The sequence below is a fragment of the Athene cunicularia genome (assembly GCF_003259725.1).
Source record: "Athene cunicularia isolate RWA chromosome 4 unlocalized genomic scaffold, athCun1 chr4_part2, whole genome shotgun sequence".
Taxonomy (NCBI): Eukaryota; Metazoa; Chordata; class Aves; order Strigiformes; family Strigidae; genus Athene; species Athene cunicularia.
In genome coordinates this window covers 31184793-31211033 of record NW_020799099.1, presented here as the reverse complement: position 1 = coordinate 31211033, position 26241 = coordinate 31184793, and the positions used below count along the sequence as shown (strand labels likewise).

Genomic DNA, 26241 nt, shown 5'->3' with positions numbered 1-26241 from the left:
GGCAGGGCAGGAATCACCCTTGGTCCTCCGAGGCAACCACTACGTGTATTGGAGCCCTGCTTCCTGAGAAGGGCCCACATCGCCTCTCCATGGGAAGTAGAGAATAAATCTGTTTTCTTTTGCTTCCGCGCACGGACCTTTGCTTTGTTTTGCTTATATTAAAACTGCTTTTGTTTTACCCACAAGGGTTGGTTTATCTTCTTTTCTTTCCCCTCTTTGCCCCGTTGAGAAAACAAGGGGAAAGGGGGAGGAAGTGATAGAGCAACTTGGTGGATACCTGGCATTTAGCCGAAGTTAAACCATCACACTTCCACACTGTAACCAACATTAGATGAAGTTTTACGCAAGGAAGTTGATACAAAACTACAGAAAGAAAAGCATAGCTTCTGAAAAGAAAAACTGTACTGCCAGACCTTTGCAGCATATGCAGAAAAGACAGTAAATTAATCACATCATAATCATGTGTTTTGGTAGCCTGTGCAGAAAACTTACACAGTCTAAAGGTTCAAACTGAAACATTAAACATGTTGAGATGTAGCGTGTGAACAAAGGCAAGGAAGGATGAATTTGAGGAACCATTTGAGGAACCAAACTCCCTCTAATGCAAGTATCATTATGTACTAGAGAAGCTGGATTACAGTTTTCCCCAATTCACTTTGGTCGATTGTTTAGGCACAGCTCCTAAGACCCTGAGGCACCTTGTTGCTATTTAGCTGCAAGTAGCTTTCCGAGGAAGCACCACCACCATCAATGTTCCTACAATGACCCCCTAGAAACCTTGCTCTGGTTGCTGTCACAGAACAAGTGAGGAGTCTCAGACTTCTCAACACCTCAAAACCTGAATTCTGATCCTCACAACAGATTAACAGAAATGTCTAACTACATGATGTCTTATTTATACACCCTCAGTCCCACCTTGCCAGAACCCCAGCTTATCCTAGGGACAGTGTGGATTCTGATTTAGAATGGATTAGGACCACAAAGTCAAAAAAGGCTCTTGTCCTTGGAGTCCACATTTGCCTGCTCTGGAAAACGAAGTACATAAAGGATTATAGAGATTTAAAGAAGACAGAGAAGAAGAGAGAAAGTCAATGCCTGAGGCAGATGAATGGTGCCCCTGGAGAACTGGACTGAATCTTCTTTACCATGGACTTACTTCATAATAACAAGCGAGGAAAATCACTAATTATCCTCCTTGTTTCCTGAATATCCAACTTGAGGTCCACAGTATGATTTTGCAGTAGTTCCAGCAATCACAGCTGCAAATAAAATCAATAGGAACTGGACATATTAAGTGCTATAAAATGCCAAGTACTTCTGCCCCCTGAGGTCCCAAATATCATAATTCACGAACCCCAAATCAGTGGGTATCTATTTATCTATTAGTCTGTGTCTTAACTCCTTGACTGTAAAACAGGGGTAATAAACACTCATCAAGTACTGCAAGGATAAATTAAACCATGTTTGCGAAGCACTTAGATATTATAGCGACGAGCACCACAGAAAAGCTCTGTGAGAAATGAGTAATTATGTATTCTGAGCAAGGGCTGAATAGTAATCAGCAGCAAAGGCACAGGACCATACTTTGAGCAATGTGAAGAATACAAGATATTGAATAGCTGCTCATTAATTGAACGTTATCCAATCTGTTCAATGAACAAGGCAAGAGGTCTAATGGAAAAAGTTGTATGTAATTGTGTAATTAAGGCTGAATTAGAAATCATTACATGCAGTGCAGATGAACAAAACCCACGCAGACCACTAGCATTCATTATTTTCATATTTAGTTATGATTTCACATACTTGATTCCCCCCCCCCCAATGTATTTTTAAAACAGTAAACTGAAAAAAACCCACAAGCAGCTCAAAAACCCTGTACCCACCATTGCAGCTAAGATAAGAACCCACACAGAGGAACAGAAAGGGATGGGAGAGGACATGATAACCCCAGGCAGCCTTGCCACTCCGAACTGTGAAATGGGAGACGAAAGGGTCTGCAACGCTGCCCGCAAACAGGAGCAGGACACCAGCAAGTTTTACTGCGCAGGAACCACAGCACACACAAATCCCAAGCATGTGCTCTCATTTGCTGTGTGCGGGGCCTAAACACGGAGTTTAGGCTTCAACTACACCTACTGCCACAACCGCAGGTGACGTACAGACTACAGAGAAAGCTCACGTGTACTGGCCACTCCAAGAGCTGCCCGAGCTGCTGCAGCAGTCCTGCAGCAGGTATGGAGCTCCCCATTGCAGCATCAGCAGCTTCTGGCAACCCTTCACCTGACACCTGAGGAGACTGAACAGAAGCCTGCTTGTTTCCACTTGCTCTTAGCGTGGATGAGGTGCACACAAAAGCCCCACATCATCATCACTCTTGAATCGGTGAAAATGGACTGACTGGCCCACATTCCCTTTATTAGGGCCCTAGATTTGGCAGCTCAGCTGCAAGAGATGGCACCAAAACAATTTTATGGGTTAAAACCAGTTAATAATTCTGTCTTACAGAATTTCCTCTCCTCAAACAATAAAGATCTGTGAGTTCAAAGTTGACCATGAGCCATTATTGTTTCTAAAAAACCCCAAACTGCCTCAGCCTAAGTCTAGACTTCAAACCTAACATAGGCACTCCCAACCTTCAACAACCTAAAACTGTGCTGCAAAAAAAGGCTGAAATTTTGGCTTCTTTTAAGGCAATGGGAGATTTGCCATTACCTTTTCCCACTCTATTTATATCTGAGATGCTAGCAGATGCCTTGTTCCCTCTGTCTATAACAGACAGATCTGTATGTACATTTTATCTCACTTTTTTTCGGCTGGAGACTGTTTTCCCACCCTCTTATTTAAAATGGGATTAGGAGATACAAAAAAAATGTTTTGTTTCTGGCTTTATATATTTATATATTTATTCTGAGGTTTTATCTAGTTAGAATTTCTCTCAGACATGACACTGCAGAATTCCTTATCTCTAACATTGTTTTGCTGAATGCACCTTGCAGGATTATGCCCTTTTGGTTCTCAACTACTTAACCTGACACTGGAAGAGCCTTTTCAGGCTCTAAAAATCTCCTGAACCTTGAGGGTTGTAGAAGAGAAGTGCTATTTTGCTACTAAAAGTGAAAATTATAACATTGCTTCAATAGGCTGCCAACGCAGGTAGATAAACAGCATTTTATAAAGTGGAATCTCTCAAGAAGCAGTACCATAACCGTAAGGAGCTAAAGCATCTGACTAAGGATGTTTTATGATATTGGATATGCTTTATGCTGTTTGATAAAGATCATCTTGTACACATATTTACATCCAATTGCAAACCCCAATTTGAATGTTCGTGCATGCTTTAGTTATCCATTTACTGCTGTACGGTACTAGGCATCACAAAAAACCCCAGCAGCACAGTGTCCAAGAAACCAGACCAATTATACTTCAATGACAGAGGATTTCTCCACAGCCAGACCCTCACTTGAGGGGATGACCACCATGATAACCAAGCATGAGGTCACCTGATGGGGTCTGGGGTACCTGCAGAGGCTTAGCTGGATCAGACAGAGTTATTTCTAGAGGACTTTACTCTCCTGAGATTTTTTCTGAACTCAAAACAAGAAAAGTCATTGCAGATGACAGGCAACAAAGTAATTCTGCCTTCTGCAAGACCTGAGTACTTTACATCATTTTTTCTGGAAATTGGAATCCTGTATTCCTGTGAATATCTGGGCATCCACAGCTACAAGTGGAATATCCTAAAAATGTATAGTTAGCTCATCTTCTCTTTTACTACTCCTACTTCCTTCATTTTTTTGTGTCAGATGAACTCTCCAACCCTACCAGAACACAATATTAGTCAAGTGACCTCTTTGATTTGCCCTTTACTATCACAGATAACCAAATCATATTATACATCAGCTATTTCTCTTACAATCCAATTTCGAAGTAGGTACTTAAAGCCTTCTGACTCCTTTCAGGAGAGCGCCCCTAGAAGTCCCTCTTTTTGGTGCTTTGCAGCCTTCTCAAAATATCAAACTATCTAATGTAATTTTTATCCATTTGCTCTTATTGCAGTACAGTTCTTAGTTCAAAATAAATTCTCCTCCCTCTCAGTTGTCTATTCCTCAACTGTGAAATATTTATAGACAGCAATCATGTCCCAACTTAGACTCTTTTTGGGTAAGCTAAAAAAAGCTAAAAGCATTTAGTCACCTGACATAAGATAAATTTTTATTCCCCAGATCATTTCAGAAGCTCTCCTAATGTGTTTACTTGACTCTGAATCAAACTGTCTTTAATATGCTGGTGACCAGAAGCATACACAATACTCCACATAAGCACTCCCAGCATCATTTGTACCACGATGCTGTGAACACTTCCCCGTTTGCTTGAAATACTTGGCGTATCTGAAAATGAGGATTTTGTATAACTACATTACACAAGTGGCTCAGCAATCCTGGAACTATAACCTAGAAGATTAATTTCCCAGAAAGCACCCTGTCTACCTTCCCTATACAGCATATGGAAAAAATAATTCCTTTTCAAAGAAAAGGCAGTTGAAGTATTGAAGAAAACACTAAACTAAAGGCTGTGACATCTGAGCTTCTGTTAGCCAAAATATTTGTGGCCACCTTAAATCAGCATTCATTCACAGGATCATCCCACCTCTATGAAGACTGACCTACCAGAATGGTTACCCTGTGATGTGCTGAAAAAGAAAACTACTTAAAAAAAAAGATATTACTGCAACTCAGTTCCCTGTCACATCATGAGAATGCCAAAATTCCCCCTCTTTTACAAGGATGAAGAAGGTAAGGCCCTGAAAGCCTGTGTGATGCTTGAATTTGTGGCAAAGGAAAGGCTGTTATCTAAGATAAACCAAACTTACCACTGCCTGTATGCTCTGTTTACTGCATATTGTGCTTGTGCTGGCTGGCTATCACCTACTCAATATATTATTTTATAGATGAAGCAGTCTAGAAGTTAGTATTCATAAAACAAAGAACAAAAGACAATCAAAAGAGTGCAGGAGGATAACAGTTGCACACAGACCTCCTAGCATTGCGTGAGCATTTTTCAAGGCTAGACAGCAGCCTGTATTTAAATTCTCATCCCTGTACTCATCTCTCCCTCTCTACAGCAACACCTGGTTACATGGTAAATAACAGAATGAAAAAAATTGGAAAGTGTTGGGGGAGGGAAGAAATTATTAATGCTTTTTGGAAAGGAATAAATGTGGTTATTTAGCTTCCTTGATATAAAATATTTTTTCAATTAATTTTCTAGGCCATTAACCAACTTGTGTTTCTTTGTGGCCCTGCAGCCGCTAAACTCATCCATTCTTTGCTTGTTTTGAAACCAAGACACTGTACCACCTAGATGGTTCCCAAACCCACCCCTTCCTTTCTGAAATGCTACCCTAACACATTTGCCCTGTTAGCATTGCACTCCACACTTCACATGCATCCAGCATTTAATCTTGAGCATCGGAGCTTCTCACGCAGGCCTTGGATTTCAAGAGCCACAGGGAAAGCTTTTGCCTCCCATTACACACCGCCTGATCTGTACAATATTGTTATAATACATGCTCCATCCTTTATTACTCTTTCTTTTTGTGTCACACTCCTTGCTGGCTTTTTTTTTCCCACTTCCTTTTTGGGGTCCCAGTCCAAACCTTCCTAGCTCCTTCCTCCTACCAGCCTCCTGAACTCTAAGCTACTAGTAACTAAAGCCAACTAGGAGCAGGAACAGAGACTCTATTTCACTGAGCAATAACCAGGAAAAGTCCTTTTTATATCGATGAAAGCATGGAAGGCTGGTGGCAGCTTCAAACCTACAATGACTTAATTATTTAAATTTTATTTTACACCTATTTACCATAGCATATCAAGTAAGAGTAGCAGCTGCTACATGAATTTGACCAGCTCACTTGCCCTCAGCAGATCACCCATCTGCTTGCTCTTCACCTAATATTTCTGTTTGATAGGTTGTAAAACAGATTCTTGCAACAGGTCAGGAACAGAGTGAACTTCAAATCCCACATAGAAATTTCTACGAAAACATATGGACATCTATACTGAGTGATGTCGAATTTAGATAGGTCACTGACCTTATGAAAGTGGATAAAAGGAAAATTGCAGCCTGTGATGGAAGAACACTGACTCCATTACAGTGAATGAACAGAAGAGTGGAGAGTGAAGAACTGTATGTATAATTAATTCAGTAATACAGACCTACAAAATTCATGGGTGCACAAAATGTAAAATAGTGCAGAAAATGTCTTGTTATAATGTATCACTATCAGCTTCTACAGCATAAAAAAAAAAATTGCTTCTTTAAATGGTCAATAAGGTAAACTTTCCTGTTCACCAGTAGTATTTTATAAAAATTTAAGTTATGCTAATTAAGCGAACTATTCAAGAGCTATGTATTCTGGTATTTAAATTCTCATACCTTGATATTTTTTTCCCACCTCAATTCAAATGAAAAAATTTAAGATGCACAGGGAGAGGTTTTAGTTTCTCTTTATCTTCTACTAGTAGGTTTAGAGCCTTAGAAAGTTCTTTCACTTACACTGCATGGAAAAATGATAGGAAGACTACCTGTTTCTGAAAAAACGTGTTATGCATGACATATCACTCTCCCTCTTGTGTGGCCTTCTGGAAGCAGAGACTACAGAGAGTACTTCCAAAAAAAAAAAAAAGTATCCCTGGGATATTATGCATCTGGCCCATTGCTAAACAGTTGCACAGTGCCTTTGCTTGCCAAAGAACTGAATTTATGTACCACTGAATTTTCAGGCTGGCAATAGCTTGCAATCCTTCATGTGAAGATGAGTCTCTAGAAGGCTGTTGGATCCCTTTGGTTATGGCAAAAAGATGGGCCTTGGTGCCTGGCAAGGCAGACTGGAGTTACCCCAGATGACTGGTGGGTTGGCCCTTGATCTTGCAGCCCAGGTTGTTTTATTTCTGTGTTTTCAGAGCAGCCTGGCACAAAGGGAGATGAAGAATGGGACTTTTTTTCCGTAACCCTATCTTGGAGGCAACCTCGGTTCCCACAGCTGTGCCAAGTCCCTGCAGATTGCTCCATAAGGAACTTCATCCCTTCCACCACTGAAGTGAAGTCTTGGATAACCTGCTGTTCAAACACACAGTAGAGGTAGGATTTCTTTGTTACCAGGCTGCTTGCTGAGGTGCACAGCACATTTACTATATCCAGGAGGCCATTTAAACAAGATGGCATCAGATTAGACTTTGAAAAATTTCCTTCAGCCAAATTTCCCCCTACTTTAAATAGGCAAATAGCAAATGTTCAGGTGAAAAAGAAAGGCAACCCTAGAAACTTCTGTTGCTGTGACTGTGTTTCAAGTTCTGAGGTGAAAAAGAGATCTCTGTTTCTGACTTAAAATAGCAGCACTAGCTTTAAGGCAAACCTCCTGGAGCAGAAATCAACAGCAAAATCTGAAATTTATTGAACATCACATCTTCATACTTTAAAAAAAATAAGGACAAGCTTGCCTATAACTAACATGATACAATTTGTTAATTCTTGCATTTTAAGTAGCCAAAAATCTCCCAGCAAATATGCAAAATAACTGGAAGATGGTCACTTTTGCTGTAGTCTTTAGCACCATTTGAAGATGAAAAAAATGCCTTCCTTTTTTCTTACCACAAGCCAAAGAAAGAATCAAAGATTAACTTTAGCAACCTAAGAAGCGATATAAATTTTGATTTAGGACACATTACCTCATACTTGTCTGGATCTTGAACAAATGAAGACTAAAAATGCAAAGCATACGCAAGAACAGCTGTGATTTCTGACTTCAAGCCTGTTATTCTGATTAGAGAAAGCTGGTTCCATGGAAAAAAAGACAAGACTGGCCAGGTGCTTTAGGTTTGCTCACAGTATAGCATAATGTCAGCACATGACTCTATCAATGATCATAGATCAAAGTTTAAATAATGTTATCACTGGCCATATCTGTAATTTAGAAAACCACACAATATAGTGTATTATAAATAAACATGTCTTAACTTTTGCAGTGACACCATTTATCAACACTTTTGCGGTTAAAGGATTTTTGCTGTTTGCAAGGCAGATCAAATTTATATTAATGACACAATCACATTTTTCATGCCAGACTTGACTGTTCATCAAGTCAGTCAGCAAAAAGTTCATGCTTACTTGATATCAAAATTTTGCACTTCGATAACTTACATCCCTGTAATGAATTCCATCTGAAAATACTTTTGAAATCTTACTAATAAACCCATTTTAATACTTTTTTGGTCTACAGTTCTCCTTCTCAATAAAATTCATTAGACATTTTCTGCAAGTCCCCAAAATAAGATTCACTGGGAATACAATTACCAGATCTATAATTGGAAATGCAAGCTTTAGTCTCTTTGTTGGTGTGTACTTCCTTGGTTTTAAATTTCAATACAGTTGTTCTTTTCTGTTATAATCCCTCTGTTTTACAATATTTCAGAGGAGCACAAAGGAACTGGCACTCCAAAGCTGTTCAAGGCGGGCTGACAGTGTTAGCAATCCAGCTGAGACCTGAAGAGCTGGGTGGTATACTGTGATCCCTCTCCAAAACCCTATTCTCTCTGTTTCCATGCTTTCTGACATTATTTGTCTCCCCACTTCATAAAATCATAGGATGGTTTGGGTCAGAAGGGACCTTTAAAGGTCCTTCAACGAGCAGGGACATCTTCAGCTAGGATCACTTGCTCTTGTCCTTCCACCTAAACACTAGCTGCTCTCTCCCATCTGATTTCCATCCCACCGTATCTTTTGAAGGACTATCAGTACATAACTTTTTAAATTAAATTAAATAAAACTTTAATTTAATCAGTAGAAACTAATGACCAAAAGCCTCTTCCCCTTCAAGAAGAACAGAAGATCCGTTCCAAGAGGGCACAAGCTGAAAGACAAGAGGGCCTGTCTGAACACCAGGCAGCACTTTTTTTACTGTGAGGATGACCAGTCACTGGTACAGCTTGCCCTGAGAGCTTGTGGAGATATTCAAAAGCCACCTGGACATGGTCCTGGGCCACTGGCCCTCAGTGACCTTGCCTGAGTAGGGGGGGGGTTAGACCAGATGACCTCCCTCCAGAAGTTCCATCCAACCTCAGATATTCTGTGGTTCCGTGAAAATGGCACCCGCTGTAGCTACTGTATTTAATAACAAGGGGAAGAGGGGGCCATTTCTGAAATAATATAATTTCTTCTGCCACTTTCTACTGAAAAATGTTTAGTGGATCAAGTAAGAAACATGCATGTGTGTGCGCACGCGTGGGCACGCGCATAAAGTGTGTAAAATATAACTGGAAAAAATATTCATAAATCTTTAAAAAGTCTATACACATGACTTCAGGGAAACGGTGAATGAAACTTGAGTGATCCCCTCTATTCTTTTACTACAATCTTTTAGAGAGGGAATAATTCATTTTTACTCAAATAAATTAGCCACTGTATTTATAAGTTTTCTAGTAAGTTGTTTCCATGTGCTCAGAGGGAGTTTCACTGTTTTCTTTGTAGTAAAGACAAGAATGCAAGCCCTTAAGTAAAGAACACAGCAATAGCTCAGAGCTGAGACAGATATTCCTAGGTTCTACATTTAAGGTAGTAGTTCCACTTTGATTTATTTTTTATTTATACCATGCACTGAACTACCACAGTTTTAAAAACATCCTCATGAACACACAACAAAGAGTAATTGCTACTAATATTTCATTTAAAATAGTAAACCTCAGGATGTGGTGGTTTATTGGTCATGTACCCAGCTGAAAAATTTATGACAAATCTACAAAAAAGTTTTGTTGCTACAGAACTATCAACACAAATTTTTATTCACATAGATAGGTTCAAAACGTTTGGAGCCAAATATGTATATTATGTTTTTGCTATGTCCTTTGTTGGCTAATACTCTACAATGTACTTTTACGCATATATATATATATATATATATATGCACACACACCCCACACAAACATATATATATGTATGTATAAAAACAGGAAAGTGCAAGCCAAATTTTCAGTGTTTGCACAGTAACAATGCTACTGGCAGCATCAAGAGCTCACAGTCATGTGCACACCCAGCAGAAGTCTCAACAGTGTTCACATACCACTGGTAGGAACATGTACATTAATACAGTAATTCTAAAAAAACATATTTGAAGATAATTTAAAACCCCTATCTTCAATTTTTAGGGATGAGAGGGTTGTTTTGCCTTTCATTTTTTGATATTTTTTTTTTGCTTAAGTTATAAACTTTCAGTAATTACTGATAAATTTTAACTACAGTTAAAAATGTATTTCTATGCCTGATTATAGAGTAATCCTTTCGCAATAATTTTGGGTTCTGAGGCTTGGAAATGTAGTCTTGCTCCTTTGTTGACTATGTCAGAGAGGACATCAAAAGAGAGGGGTGTGGTAAATGTAGATACACAGTAGATTGAAATTACGGTGATTCAAGCCTGGGAAGGACGCTTTCCTGGAAGGCAGGAAAGGAGGAAGGAATATAACAAAAAATGCTGTCACTTCACTAGTATATGTGCAGGTGTCTGCAAAACCTCACCACCACCACAACAAAAGAATATCCTTATGACTCAGAAGGCAGCTTAGACATGGGGCTCTCTGTCATCCATGATGTGGCACATGGAGGAAATCACTCAGTGAAAACCAGGAGGGTTTTCCAGTTCATGTGCTACATTAAGCAACTAAAAACCCTCAAGGAAGAAGCTAGGGAATTAAGGCAGCAAGGTCAGCTATTGCACAACAAACAGTAAGAGAAAATGCTTTCAGAAGGAGGAAGCCTTTTCCCTGTCCTTAGTACTTTGGGAAGTTCATTTCGACTAGATTGATACTTTTGATGATAGATAAATAGATTGATAGAGAGATACTACATGAGGTCTTGACTTCAATGACGCACAAGCCCTCCAGGTCTATTTAATGGAGAGCTAAATCCTTATTGCCATCAACAGCAGATTTAATGATCACAGAAGGAATTAAACATATCCCAATACTGCCTCACTCTTTCAGTGCACGAGCTGGACACTGTATTAAGAGCCCATTTTCTTCCTTCTCTGTTTTTCTTCATGAAAATAAACCAGTAAGTAGATATTTCCTGCTTCATCAGTGGTTGTAAGAACATCTACTCAACAACAATGGCTTTGAAAAACCTGTATTTATGTTTTTTGCATGCTGTGAACTTTTATTCTTTTCTGGGTATTAAAAACTTGTTTTTTATCACTTCAAGAAGTTGCTTGCAAAGTCTGTAAGAGTCAAACATTTTCTTTTACCCTAACAAGCCAAGTCACAGAGAGGCAACACCTACCAGAAGACCTGCAGCACTCTGAGTGATCCTAACTTCTTCCTATTGGGATGCCCAGGGATACCATAATTAACATAAAATAGGGAGATGTCAGCAAAACATTCCTGTGATGATAAAGCTATCAAAATACAGTCTTCATAAAAATTCGAGTCCTTAATGAAGAAAACAATCTCTAAGAAAAGCACCAGGATCAATTCCTGCTTCCTTGCCAATCTCCCACAGTACTGTAAAGCCAATTCTCTTTTGCGGAAAGATGAAGCAGATGCACTACTGAGTCAAAAGCCCTGGGAGGTACCCACAGGGAAGTAACTCACCTGAGTGAATTGTACTGTCACATAGGGCTGCCAAAGCATGATGAGACAACCCTACTTATCCTCCAGTACAGGAGAAGCAGAAGTATGTCTACATCAATTGTATCTGTGTCCATTAAAAATTACAAAAATACACTTGGATGGGTGGAGAAGCAGCCTGATTCAGCAACGGTGTGAAGTAAAACAACACATCCTTTAGAAGGCGTACACTGCAAGACACCCTGGCATATTCTACATAAATTACACCACATGTAATTGGACTTCATTCAACTTTTTTTTTTTCAGATTAACAACACAGAATTTTATGATTGGCAGAAAACACACAAGAACACATATATGCATGTGTACACACACTTCTATTAAAAAAAAACAACCACCAAATCGGCAGTTATTTTGCCTTTTTTTTTTTGTTGATGGTTTTTTTTTTGTGCTGTCTTACCTTCTACTGCTCTCTTGAAGAAAACTTTACAGCTGCCACATGTAACCACCCCATAATGACATCCAGATGCTTCATCTCCACACACCAAACACACTTTGGAAGGTCTTGAAGATCCAGTTGATACACTTCTCAATGAAGAGCTGGAGTCAAAAAAAACCCAAAACCAAAACAGCTATGAATATTTCAAATCACACTGGCCATAATGCAAGTTCAATTAAGAATTTATAACAGGTATATCGCTCAAGGCACCTAACAATTAGGAAACCACAACTCTTCCTGGCAGTGTCTGGTTGAATACATGAATTGCTTTAATTAGTAAGTGCAATATTTTTATTGTCTGTTTTAAACCACCCATAATATATCAATGTTAATGTGAGAAGTTACCACAAGGGCAGGGGAATTTATTGGTAGCAGATGATTAAAACTTAAAATAAACAACAAACAAACAAACCACTCTGGCAGCAACCTGATAGCTATAAATTTTCTTTCTGTTTGTTTGTTTGTTTGAAGCCTTTACAGCTAAGGAGTACTTGTAATAAAACCGCTAAGACCATTTTATGAAGTAGAACAGCAAAGTGGTATGCACTCTCCGGTCCTCACTCCTGCTTACCACTGCAGTGGTCCTTGAGCTTACATCTAATATTTCTGTAATTTAACAGCTTACTTTCAAAGTAGTTTTGAAGCCTTTTCACATTCTGCAAGTGCAGAAGACCCTTCCGTATGACTGTAGGTGCAAGAAAAGCAGCACTGGAGGTTCAGAAACCATCCCTGCACTTTTGCAGACTGATTCATCTTTCAAACCTAGCTTCAACCATCCACTGCCCTCTAAAAAGACGGGACATTTCTGTTGCCGGCTTTTTTTAAACCATGACTCTCTGAAGGTATCTTTAGGAAGTATTTTCCACTGGCAACTCTAAAAGGCAGCAGTCTTCAAAACCAAGCCACATTTCATGATGCAGTGAGAGTCTCCTCCCTCCATTCTTCCCCCAGGAACTGGAAATGCCACCCTAATGGAATCGGCACGCTCAGAGAAACGTGCCAGATACTGAAGGAGATGAAAGCTTTGGCTTCCTCCCACGCCTCCAGAGGGCTGGGGAGAGTCTCTTTCCACACAGGCTCTCTTCTTCAGGTAAACGTGACCTCTTGCATTTCTTCACACATTATCTCTCTGAATGCTGCCAAACAACTACAAAAACAATCCTAAGAGACTTTACACCGGTGGTGAAATAATCTTATGGTTCAAATTGCAGGTCACAGGCTATTTGTCAGTCAGTCACTGGGAAACGAAGTTCAGGGGCAGTCTTAATTCAAACAAAAGATTACCAGCTTGTTTAAGAAAACTCAAGTATGCACCCTTTGCCTTTTTTCAATTTTCTGTCTTCCTTTAAAGAGGTATAGAGAGGCCAAGTGATTTGTCCAGGGACACAGCACAAATGTCACTCCAGATCAAGGACTGCAACTCTCCCAGCCTGTAGCTCTAGTGTAACATCAAGTCTAAATGTCTTTTTAAACGACAGCATTCAGATGCTAATCAAAATATTCTAAATAGTATTCCTGCTCCTGTCTGCTCGATAGTCTGTTAGATTCACTAGTTTTAGTCCTCGTGCTATTTATACTTTCATTACATAACATCACACTACTTGATAATTGCTAGGTGATGTCATTAGCTCCTCTGTTAGAGACAAAGGAAAGCCGCACCAAATCTATGTTAAAATAAGTTCTATGTGCTCAAGTCACAGTCATAGCTATGCACACCGCGTTAATCTACCCCTAAGGAAAGGTACCTTCTCCAGGATATGCCAAGACTGTGCTGGTATTCAGCTCTGCATTTGGATTTGTTTAGGAAACGAATGGGCATTTCTCCCTCTAGCACATTTTATACCGTGTGAAAAACATTAAGCCTCTCATTAAACAAAATTCCTCAAAAGGTGTCTGCTTTCTAGAGAAAAGGTCAATAACCTGGAGAATTAACTCCTTGAAAATTCTAGTTTTTTGCTTTTTCATTTCAAACGGTGGTATTTTGTCTGAGGAGGAAAACATTTGAATGCTGACATACCACCAAAATGTCTTGGGGCATTTGTAATTTTGATGCTGCATGTTCCCATTTCTTCGTAAGACTAGCAAAAATTTTCCTTGTCTTTCAACCCTGAAAAAGGTCAGTGTATTTTTAATATCTGAAAAAGGTAATACTCTTATAGAGCTCTTCCTGTAGAGAAATAGAGGTTTCCAGGGTATCACAGCAGCATGCATGTTTTTTTTAATTTATAAATACATAACACACGTACAGACACATAAACTCTCGCTCTGTATATAGTATGTATATAAGTATGTATTATTTTAAGTTAAAAATAAATTGTCATGTAGGATTTGAGGAAGGTGGGAGAGTGTTTTTTTTAGATACAAGATACCCTACAAAATTTCACTTACACAGAATTATTGGGTAAAAAAAGCCAGTAAAGACACGTTGCTACACCAGTCAATCCACAATTACCGAAGACATAACCTATAGCATATTTTATACAGTGCTTCTCTAAATGAAGGCCTTGAATATAGCTGAAAGTTGAAGGTACAGCTTGAATACAAAGCATGTATTCAACTACTCAGCCACAGCATCACAGGTGGAAACTTAACATTCTGAAACAAAATTCAATTAACTCCCATGCATCCTTTAAAAAGTGGAATAGGTTAAAACACAAGTGAGGTATTTTCATTCCTAACAGGAGTATCCAACATGGAGCAATTCTCAAATACTCTATTGCAAAGAAACATTGGTATCAGCTGTTGGTACTTAAACCTCCTCCAATTTCTGCCAGTTCTAGCTACAATTGTCTTCTAATGATCAATACTTGGCTCGCTCTAAAAATCTCTTATATTCTTTTACCCATGCTACACCAAAGTATCTGTCAATTCAAAATGCTGTTATAATGCCTCATAAAAAGGTAAAGCGGTGTTTCTTCATACCTGCAAATAATAAAAGGCTGAATCCAAAAAATATGCTCAGATCATATTGCTAAACCTCAGATTAAGTCATTCTCTCCATAGGAGGTTTCCTTTCTCAACAAGGCATGCATGGATGGTTACACCTTTTTCTCCTGAATCTGTCTTACATTCAAGCTGTCATTCCTTTCTCGGTGACTTAACCATGGTGAACACGATTTGCATCAAGATCTGACTGGTGAGCAAACTACCTCTCTGCCCTCGTTTCAAGGCCAGATACCCAGTGTTTATGACATAGAAAAACACTCTATTCATTGCTTTTATTAAACCAATTATCTATATCCTATAATATGTAGAGGGAGAAACACTACACTAAAAAAACCCAACCCACTTTCAAAGTGCTTTTTTTCATGCACACTCCAAGTTAAATATTTCCCTTTTCATTAATTTTCCACAGAAACATCCCATAAATTTCTATCAAGTAATCCTAATGTAAAGTGGTATGTGGGAAAAGTTGCAGGCAGGTAACACAATAGGTAAAAACTAAGTGTTAAATTCAGTTGACTATAACAGATACATCCAATTAATTTAATTTTAGGTTTTGTTTTGGAGCTCAGTTTGATTTTTTGCTCCAGATAAGAAGTTCAGTTACAATAATCTAAATTATGTAGGTAATACATCATTCCTCTTTTAAAAATACAAGAGTTGGTCCAAGTAAGAACAGATACCATAAAAAAAAAGATCAGGAACTTTACAACTGACTCCCTGGACAGCCTACTGCCAAGTATCTATTTGAATGACACAACAGATCTAATGACACCTGTGGGTCACATCAGGATTGACTTCAGATCAACCGAAAACACTGCGTTTACATATTTGTCCAAATCCAAATTAGAGCCTAAAAACTATTTCTCTGATATTTAACAGGTTTTCTGAAAACCTTCACACAATGGACTATTGTTGACCCAGAAGACTTCTTGTGGGCAGCAACCTACTCTCAACATAAGCTTCTAACTGAAAACACAAGAAATACGTAATTGTGCCACAGTGCTCACCACTGTTTTCAGAAGCCAGTGGTTTCCATAGGCTGATTAGGTGTTATTACTTTCGTGTTTTTCTCATTTCCAATACAAAATTAAAAAAGCAAACACACGCTCCTGATACACACACACACTCCGCAGGATTCAAATACAGGCAATCTAACGAAGCATACATACTTTATCACAATTCTTCTACAGCCAAGGGCAGCATGGAGCAGTTTAACAATGCCAAATGTATCTTCTAAATGATTTGTAAAATGGTTGCTTAGATGGCTCCACTAACATTTGTCATATTGTAGGGTATGGGACTAGGAACAAGCCTGATTTATTATCCTCAACAGTGCAAATGCTGGCAGTTAAATGCTGACCTTGACTAGCCATTGCCATCAAGTTCGTTTGTGTGTCTGCAAGTTGGCTTTAGTATTAGTGATATGGAGAATTAATTAGAAATAACAGATTTTGTAAAGAAGAGTCAATAAACCCACAGATAATCCAGCATTTCAAAAGCTGATTATATAGGTTATTATGCTTTTCAAACCAGATGTCATACAGGAGCACAGTTTAAACAAATGATGCCTCTCTGATGATAAAATGAAGCACTCCAAAGAGGCATAAGCCACAATATGAATCCCAAAGTCATTTGTTCCAAGCACTTTTATTATTATGAGATCTAGATGAGTCCTTTTTAGTTCCACATCACTGACTTTTTCATACAGAAATTTTCTGGTAGTGAAACAAACAGGAAGAACTTGGGTACATCTCAATAAAGTTATGTGAAAACAAAGGTAAAAAAAAAGTTGAGATCAGCATCACCAAAAGAAAAAAAAAAAAAATCTTTAGGGGGAAGAATAATCATGAGACTCAAGATGCAGAGACTTCCTTCTACCCTCCCATCTAATTTCTGAAGGGGTGTAACCTCCAGAGAGAGTTATCTTCTACTGGGGACTGGCACATGAAAACATGATCCTTAACTTTGCACACACAGATACTGAAACTAGGTTTAGTTTCCTGTGGCCCGAAACAAGAACTGTGTATTTCAATGGTATTTCACAACCGTGATGTGGACGGTCTGGCTGGGTGTGGAGACCGGAGCTTGGCATACCTTTCACAGCCAAGGAAGCTCAGATGGTCAGGAGGCGGCCAAGAGTTGACCAAGAGTAGCCCAAGAGCCCCAGCGCCAGTCGTGCCACGGCAGCAGCACACCCACACACTTGGCCCTCACCATCCCCAAGGCAGCAGGCCAGCCCATGCCCCCAAGGGAGAGAAGAAACTCCCACGCTGAATGACAACACAACTCCTTGCAACCTGGCACTAAGATCAAGAGACTGATTACCCTGGAAATACATTCCTTTCTCCCTCCAACCAGTTCCCTGAATTCTTCCTGGTTTCCACAGCTCATCTCCCAGCCCCAAATGCTTCCTTTGACCGGCCACTTCTCTAGCAGAGCTCTCCCCTTATCTTCCTTTTTCTAAGTCATCATTCACTTAGCCATCACAGCAGAGAGCATAACAATCTCCTCTTCACATTACCTTCATTATTTTTGTGCCTGTTTACACACAAACAATAATTTAACTGCCCGAGATAACTCTACTAGTTACTTAGTGTCCTTGTTGAGCTAGGATAGGGTTGAGTTTCCCCAGCAGAGAGGGGGAAGGGATCTCCAGGTAGGTTATTCATACCATGCTGATGTCAGGTCCGGGCGCGGGAGCACAGGAACTTTTTCCTTTGTGGCTTTGGTGGCGGGGAGCATCGCAAGCGAGCTGTCTGTAACCACTGCAGTATTCCTCTGTGTAACTTTTGTCTTGTTCACTGTTATTACTGTTTACTGTTGTTATCATTGCTACTGTTGTTGTTCAGATTGCTTATTACACTGTTGTATTAAATTTCTTCTTCTCTCAACCCGGGGTTTGTGCCCTACTTGTGTCCGAGGGTGGGGGAGGGACAACGGCAACGTGGTCTCTGGTCCCGGCCGGGCTTAAACCAACACACTTAGAAAATGTTATAGTGGTCTAAAGTTGTCTAATAGATTATTTGGCCACTACACAATTATGTTGGTCAGGACCTCCACCAGCAGCATCTCACAGATTCTGCTGCTAGTTTTAACTGTCAATTAAGGTTTGACCACTATCATTTTTGCCATGCATAGCCCAAATTTTTTAAAAAGTTTCACTGCAGGAAGGCACCCTGGCTCTCTCTCGTAACTACTTGCATAAAGCAGATCAGCAGACTGGAAAATGGTATTCCTTAAATGTCAGACTATATAAACCAGTCTTCTTGTCAGCAGACCAAGAAAGCATAGAGAAGTGAAAAGGTGCAGAGACGAAATGATCAGATTTTTTGGGGAGAAAGCAGTCACATGGGACCTCATGAACACGGAGCTAAGGAAGGACCTAAGCTGAAAACAAAACACCCCCAAGCCTCAGCAGCAACACCCTTGCATTACCCTCTGACGTTTGGCTTGCAAATTGCTAAATAACCTAGCTGCAAATTCTGCTGGCTGAGTTTCTTGGGGCATTATCCTGCTCCTCCAGAGATGAAGACAGACATTGCAGAAACAATTACATTTCCTTAGATAAAACAACAGGACTCTCATAGCCACTACCAACTCTTGTATCTGCAGCCTTATAAAAAGGCTAAAATTGTTGGGGTTTTATTAAGAATAAACCTAAAAAAACCCCAACAAACAAAAAGTTTAAGGCTCAAATCTTGAACAAGGACTAAATATTTTAGGAAAGCTAACTGTGTACTTTAGTGCATATTATGGATGACACCAAGCCTAATATCTGAAGCAGTGCACGCTTACTCTGACATCTGGAGTATTCTATCAGGCCATATGTAAGTGGTTAGGGAAAGAACTATTTTTTTTCTTTAATGTCTTCTCTCTACTAGAATAACAAAGATAACTAAAACATCCATTGAAAATACATTTTCAATGTGAAGTATTCAGGGAATTCAATTAAGGAATAAAAAGGACTTAGAAAATAGTGCCTTCCTGTGTTATCAATCAATTAGTTTGAAATGTCCCAAATTTCAGGATCCTGAAGCTGTTACTTTGCCATTTATTCAGTTGTTAACTTTGTTTCAGCTGATGAGGAAGAACTCATGCAATCCACCATTACTGTAATTTAAAAAAATGGACCAGTATCTCCCCAAAATAAACTTCTTTTACCAAACCTGCAACTTTGAAGGTGTATTTTTAAGAAATTAAAAAACAAAACAAAACCAACCACATAAAATTCAGTTGCTGTGATACTACGTTTAATTCAATGGTCATTCTCAATTTTTTTTTTTTTAAAGCACAGAGGTATTCTGTTCAAAGATGGAAAAAATTTTCAATTGTTTGAATTTCAAACACTACAACCCTAACACATAGTTTACAAAATTAATCCAGTATTTATACTTCTTTTTTTCTCTTCAGAAATGCTTAGTATGATGAAATATATAGGTATCGGAAGGGAAAGCACATTTAGTTAAGAGAAAGCAAACTGAGAAATCAGATGGTTTCTTTCCACAGCAGCTTTCACATTGAGTTGCTTTATTTAGCAATGCCTAAGGGTCATATATCACACTTCCATACCTGGATCTTAATTATGATCACAAACAAACTCTGACATGCACTGATAACAGAAAAGGCTCCACCCTTTCTCCCAAGCCCTCCAAAATCTAAAAAAAATCACTTATGATTTTAATAAAGCATTGTTAATTCTGCAAATGGAAGCCGATGGGTTCTCCTGTGCTGTAATCACCAGTGAAGAGGTTCCTATATTTAGTTTAACCTCAAGGCATATGTTGATTTTACAAAATGAAGCAAGTGTACTAAGGTACTTCAATTTCCATTTACTTTAGTGGATGCTGACATCCAGCTGTAAGACTTGACTTTTCCTTGACCTCTACTGAAATCCTTTGGTAGCAACCATAGTTGGCTATCCAAATTTTACCTCAAAAATAATCTATCGGCTACAGAAAAATATAAACTTAAGCATAAACAAACGTGTGTTCTGGTGGACTCAAACTGAGGAGCACTTATCTCCTAGGAAAATAAATCTACTTTTTACTGGTTTAGTGATCACAGAAGCATAACGTCCTCATGATATCCTTCTGCAATGCGCTTTTCTCCTCAAACCACTGTCACAATGTACCAAGATCCAACTGCCCGAGGGAAACAAAATTTACTTGCTCTGCAGTTTTTTTTAGTACATAAATATTTAGTACATAAATATATCTATTGAAATTGAATGGTTAACCTAGATGGGGAGTTTCCTATCACAAAAAAACCTCCAACTTTGGAAGCCAGAGAACAACAGGAAGCCTTGCAGTGCATTTGTTCTAACTTTTCATACTTGGTCCACTTATAGAATTAGTGCAGTTTAAATGCATGCAATGTTGGTATTTGTGCTGCTGATTATAAATTGCTATGTATTGTATAGCAAGATAAGGCAGGAACAGTTTATCTGGAAAATGATCTAGTTAATTATTGAAAGTCGGGGCGGGGGGGGCAGGGAGTTAATTTAACTCTTTTGCTGCACCTGCCATGACTACAAGGAGACACAGCTTTGAAAATCCCATTTTTACATAGCACCATCTCATTTTCTGCCACTGAAAAATAGGTAAACTAATGATGCATCCTGGTCAGTCTTGTATGAGGCCATAGTGGTGCTTTACTAGGTGAGGCTCTGCTCCCTTCTGGGTCAACAATAATTTTAAAACTGCAGAAAATACAGTGATTCAAGTGAGGTTTACTTGCTTATGGGGGTACCAGTGGGAAATCATTACCATGAGGAACTTCAGACAAGACAAGACTCTGTGACTACTTTTGCTTGCTACTGAGGACTTCTAAGACAAAGAAAATTCTGAATAAGCAAGGAAGAAAGAAAAATATACGTACAAGTCAAATGCATGGAGATGCTACCAGAAATAAGAACAACTATTTAGAAATAAGGCCTCCTCTTTTCAAACAAAGCTCACTACTTTTTTTCAAGTTCTTCCCTCAGAGTCTAAACGATCAACTCCTAAAAATACCTGCCTTTGCTTGAAAGCTTTATTTAACGAAACCCTTATTGCAGCAACCTGAAATGACACCGATGACTGGAGTATTGACTATTCTGAACCTTAAGAAATGCCATTCTGTTGCAGAGCAAAAATCTACCTGGCATGTCTGGCAAGGGCTTGGCTGCGTAAGTCCTAAAGGAATACCTGTATCAAAATACTAGTTTATAACTGAGCAGCTTGGTCCAGTCCTAAGTACTTGCCTCTTACAAACCATCTGCTTTATCTTCTGAGTGCACGATATGCTTACAGAGAAAGCCAGCACACCATTAATGCCCTAATCACACAACATAAAAAGTTTACAAGAGTTCCATAAATAAAAAGATAAAATTACAGTATTTCATTATAGCAGAAAGTAAACTGAAGTGCCATCTCCCCAGTCTACTGGGGATTAAAATACCACAATAGAAAAACCTCCAGAGCAACCATGAAACCATAGGGAAAAATGCACCAAAGCACAAAAAAAGGTTACCATGGGAACAAAGGCTATTTTCCAACTTGTCAAATAAAAGCCCCACTATGGCAGACCTTTACTCATAAGAGCAATCCCACAGGCTTCGGAAGGCAACATGTGTAATTATTGCTTGAGCTGAAAGAATCTAATGGGAGGAATGAGGGGGAGTTTGCCCTTTCAACTCCCCCATGCCCCCCACATCCAGCAAGACAAAATTAGTATGGATGTTGAAAGTGTATTAGCATCACGGTACCAGCGTATGCGATATTATAATTCCACACAGGAACGGAAAATAGAAGTAGGGAAGTCTGCACAGTAATCTAAACATAGACAAGGTGCTCATAAACAAGGTGCAGGGAAGAATGAAAGGCAACAGACAGCTCACAGTATTATTTAGTAAGAGTTACCAATGCAGAACTGAGTAATAAGGCTCAAGCCCATAACCGTATCAGAGAGAGAAATTCCTGACATGAACAGACTTAAATATCTTGCAACATGCAGCAAGTTCTGTGTGCATTTGTAAAAGGAAGGTTGAAAATAAGAAATATTCCACCGAAGATGATCTTCCTAATCAAAAGGTAATAACCCTTAATAAGGTTAGGCAGAATGCTTTACATTTTACTGGAAGTTTCCAGCTTGGCACTTGTTTCAGATAATACAGTAAAAGCCCAACTCGAACTTTACCACCATCTCCAATTAATAGATATTTTTAAAGGCAAAAAGTCACATTATTTTGAAATATCTTCTGTGACTTCTAAATACACTATTTGAAATAATGAAGGCTTCATTTTAACTAACATTTTTCCATTTAAAGAAATTTAAGCTGTTCATGGTGTTTTAATGCGTACAATTATTACTTGATACAAGAAATAGGAAGATTCTTGCAGCTCTAGGTTGGGGAACTACACAGATGTTGGGGTAGTTTGTAAATTCGTCTCACCCACCTTCCTGGTCCCACAGTCCCAATAAAAAAATCTTCCTAAAACTAGAAGGTGGAAAGGCCAGGGTGATTTCCACTTCTACCTCCTTTACTGTTCCCGTCTTGTCACCTTCACAGGCTTCTGCTACCTTTTGACAGAGTAACAAGAAATCAGTCGTGACGTTTCAGGAAGACGCAAGGGATACAGCAAGCAGAATGTGCCTGCATTGAGTAGGCAGTACAGGGCAAATGGATGTGGGAATCACACCTGTCACCTTCTGGGAGAAGGAGAAAAAGCAGAGAAGGAAAAACAGGATAGGAACAGGTATTCAGGCAGACTTTCATGTGGCCTATTTCTAGTGGTGAAGCTGGCCCTCATGCAACAATCCCTCGTTTTTCTGACTGTGGCTTCTTTGCTTGGCCTAATCTCCAGTGGTTTTTGCCTGTGCCTGTCCGCAAACACCATCTCGCCCAGGACTCGCTTCCCAGTCTCTTGGACTCTCAGGATCCTTACCAACAGTTTGCAATTTGATTTCCACCAACACCATAGCAAGTTCTCTAGCCATCATTTCTTCAAATGATGTATCTGGTATAAAGGTGCCACTCTAAGCCTTGGGATGAAGAGCTGATGCTTTGGAAACCCAAAAGGAAATCCAAACTCATCATACACTAGCTTTAAGTTCTAGGTGTGCAATCCCACGTATAACCTGGTTTTCAAACATAACCCATACGCTATCTTTCTTCACCAGCACACTGTGAAGTTCCTCTGTTAAACTGCTGCCTTAAGGCCAGCTTTCCACAGAGGATTCTCTTGTGTTTTCAAAGAGTATTCACCAACCAGGATGAAGTAAGAAAAACACTCCCATTTTCTCTTCAGTGCAAACAGGTAGCTATGCAACCCTCCTCCTATCTTATCTTCAGGAGGCAAAAATCTACCCGGCACAGCTCTAGCAAGTATGTGAGTAACTCCTCAGTATAAAATGATTAGCTGCTTGTAAAGTGTTCAGTGGCACCTTCTCAGAAAACACACTGATAGAAAAATCAAAGTTTTAGAAGTATTCTGATCCCAGTCCAACTTGTGAATTTTGTCACAGATGAAACAGCCTTCTCGGGCTTTGCACCTGCTTGTAAAAAACATTATTAGCAGGGAACATGGCAAGTAGCAGCTCAAGTTCAGACACAGACATGACTTTCCACTTGTCCCACCTCTGCTATGCAAAGTGACAGTTTGCAGAGATCATTACTTTTGTGTTTGCACCAAGGTAAAGTACAATCGCTCCTGTTGGTGGTGGTATTGTTGATTGCCACATTTATCTGTGCACTTTGAGTCTCTCTGTTTTCTCTTGCACATAGTTTATGTGGAGGGTCAGGCAGGATGGGCCAAAAGTGAGATACACTGAGTATTCAAGAGCCCTATATCTCATCTTACTACTGTAGAAGGAATGCAGATAGTCTTTCCATCCTTCTTCCTTAGAAAGTCAGGTAAGTTGAACGACTAGGGGGGTGGGGGGCAGAGAGGGGAGAAAATAAAGATGTGAGCAACTCATCTTTGTAGAGCCTTCCTTTCTCTTTTCTCTCTTGCAAAAGAGCTTGTTTTGAACTGGTCACATAGAAAAAGATGTTTTGAACCAACCATCACGAGTTAGAAAGACACTGCATACTTGCATCTGCAAGAACAATTAGGAAGTCAGTATTGCCAGAGCATCTGATCTCATACTCCAGCACACATATAACCTGCGTGTGTCCAAATCTACCCACTGCACTCACACCGTATAGCCTTACAGTGATTTGCAGTTTTTAGTTTTAAATGCCCCTTGGATTTGGATAGAATTACACCTATTTCAGAAACTGAGAGATCATGACAGAGGAAATGTTTAGGTCATAAAACAAAATAGCATCAGATCTGAAATGCAGTTGGTTCAGAGCCTGCCGCAAAGTGAAAACTTTCGAGCAGAAGTACTATTGAACCTTGGGAGATACAGGTTTTAGGAACGAAGCACACAGTTGACACTCAAGAATCTCTATTAAAATCAACAATAATTACATAGCAGGAAATCTCTGCTCCCATTAACTAAATAAAAATTCTACTGATAGCCTGTAAAACCAGAAAGTAAAATCAGCTGCATGTGTATTTTAAAATATTTCAAACCCCAAGTCCTTCCAACTCCCCTTTCCCTATTTTCACAGCAAGTGCAACCGCTGACATGTAATACAGTTATACTGTATTAAATAACTATAGATTTTAACTTTTAAATCAATTAAAATACCCCTCCATTATATGTCAGAGTGACAAGTAATAGCCTGCTGAGTGCCATGGAAAATTGTGGTCAAATAGCAGATGAGGGCTGCAATCACTGACTGATACCTAGAGCAAAGGCTTTTGGTAATTCTCCCACAAGCAATCACAATTGCTGACAAAGTTCAAATTTGTCTTGACAGGATTGTCAAGGCAAACTAGAAATGTTCACAATTGCAAGTCAAAGAATTCATTTTTATTCAGCTGAAATTCACTCTACTGCTCACATACTAATGATACACAGTATGGTACCTACCACTCTCTCTGGCTAAATAGCTGAAACCCATATAGCAAAGACTAAAAGAAAATGGGAATATTAAGCAAAACACAGACCAAGGAAATTATGTTCTGCAACTAACACAGCCCCAGTTCCTCTCCTAAATCCTCTGCTACATACTGTCAAAACTCTCTTGCAATATATAGCAGGCCCTGATTTTGGAAGGCAGCTTGCATTTAACTTCAGTGGGAATAAGAGCTGGTACAATAATTAAAAATACCACCATCCTTCCCCCCATTTCAGGAAAAGAATATTTAACTGTTTATGCACAAAAGCACACTACTGTAGAGGCAAATTGACAGTTGAGTGTGAATAATTATGCGCTTAAGCATAAATTTACACAATTTACATAGTAATCAAGGTGTATAGCAGAGTGAGCAAACATTATTACTCGCTAAGTCATCACCCCCCAGATCTCATGTATGCAGACTTCCAATTTTCTATAGCAAGGACCACGATATTTACATTTACATTAGGCCACAATATCACTCAGTGACACAACAGGTCTCACAGAGTGCAATTAAACCAAACTGAAAGAACCTGACAACACACATTCTTTGCCCCATTAAGCGATGTCACAGAATCACACAATGGTTTGGGTCGGAAGGGACCTTAAAGACCCTCCAGTCCCACCTGGCTTTGAATTTCTGCCTATTTTAAAACAATCTGCTCTTTCTTTTTTTACCCCTGTAACCCTGAAATTATTTCTGCTATAAACACGTGTGCAATATGCAGAAGAAGCACTTGGGGAAGAAAGGAGACGACTCAACAAAGAGAAAGTTTGGAGGACCCATGGTTTCAAACACTGCAGCAATCACAGCGTAACTTAACTTTATTACATGGTCAGAGGATCCAAGAGGCCCCCGCTGTCCCCACTTTCACACCTTCAGGCTTCAAACCACTTCACTCCATGCAGCTTCTGGTGCAGGAGCCTACCACAGTCACAAAGCATTAAGAGACCTACAACATCTTGTTTCCACATCTGCCTTCCAAATTCCCAATTAACATATAAAAAATAAAGTAAGCGCTGAGCTCCAAAGTATATGAGAATAGATTTCCTTTTTTTTTTTTTCTCCTTTTTTTTTTTAATTACTAGGCCACTCTTCAGGAGCAGCAATAATGAAACTTTGTTTCCTGAGGTTTCCTCCTTCCCATTTGCAATACTGAGTAGGAGAAAAATGCAAACTATCACCTTTCCTC

The 26241-nt window shown here is 39.3% G+C and overlaps 1 protein-coding gene across 1 annotated transcript in view; it reads right to left on the bottom strand.

Moving 5' to 3' along the window:
- Positions 1-26241, bottom strand: part of NR3C2 (nuclear receptor subfamily 3 group C member 2) — a 212683-nt gene that overhangs the window by 83683 nt on the left and 102759 nt on the right. Inside the window, exon 2 of the mRNA XM_026848013.1 lies at positions 12073-12212. Within this exon, the coding sequence (XP_026703814.1) occupies positions 12073-12212 (140 nt within the window). The remainder of the gene's footprint in view (positions 1-12072; positions 12213-26241) is intronic.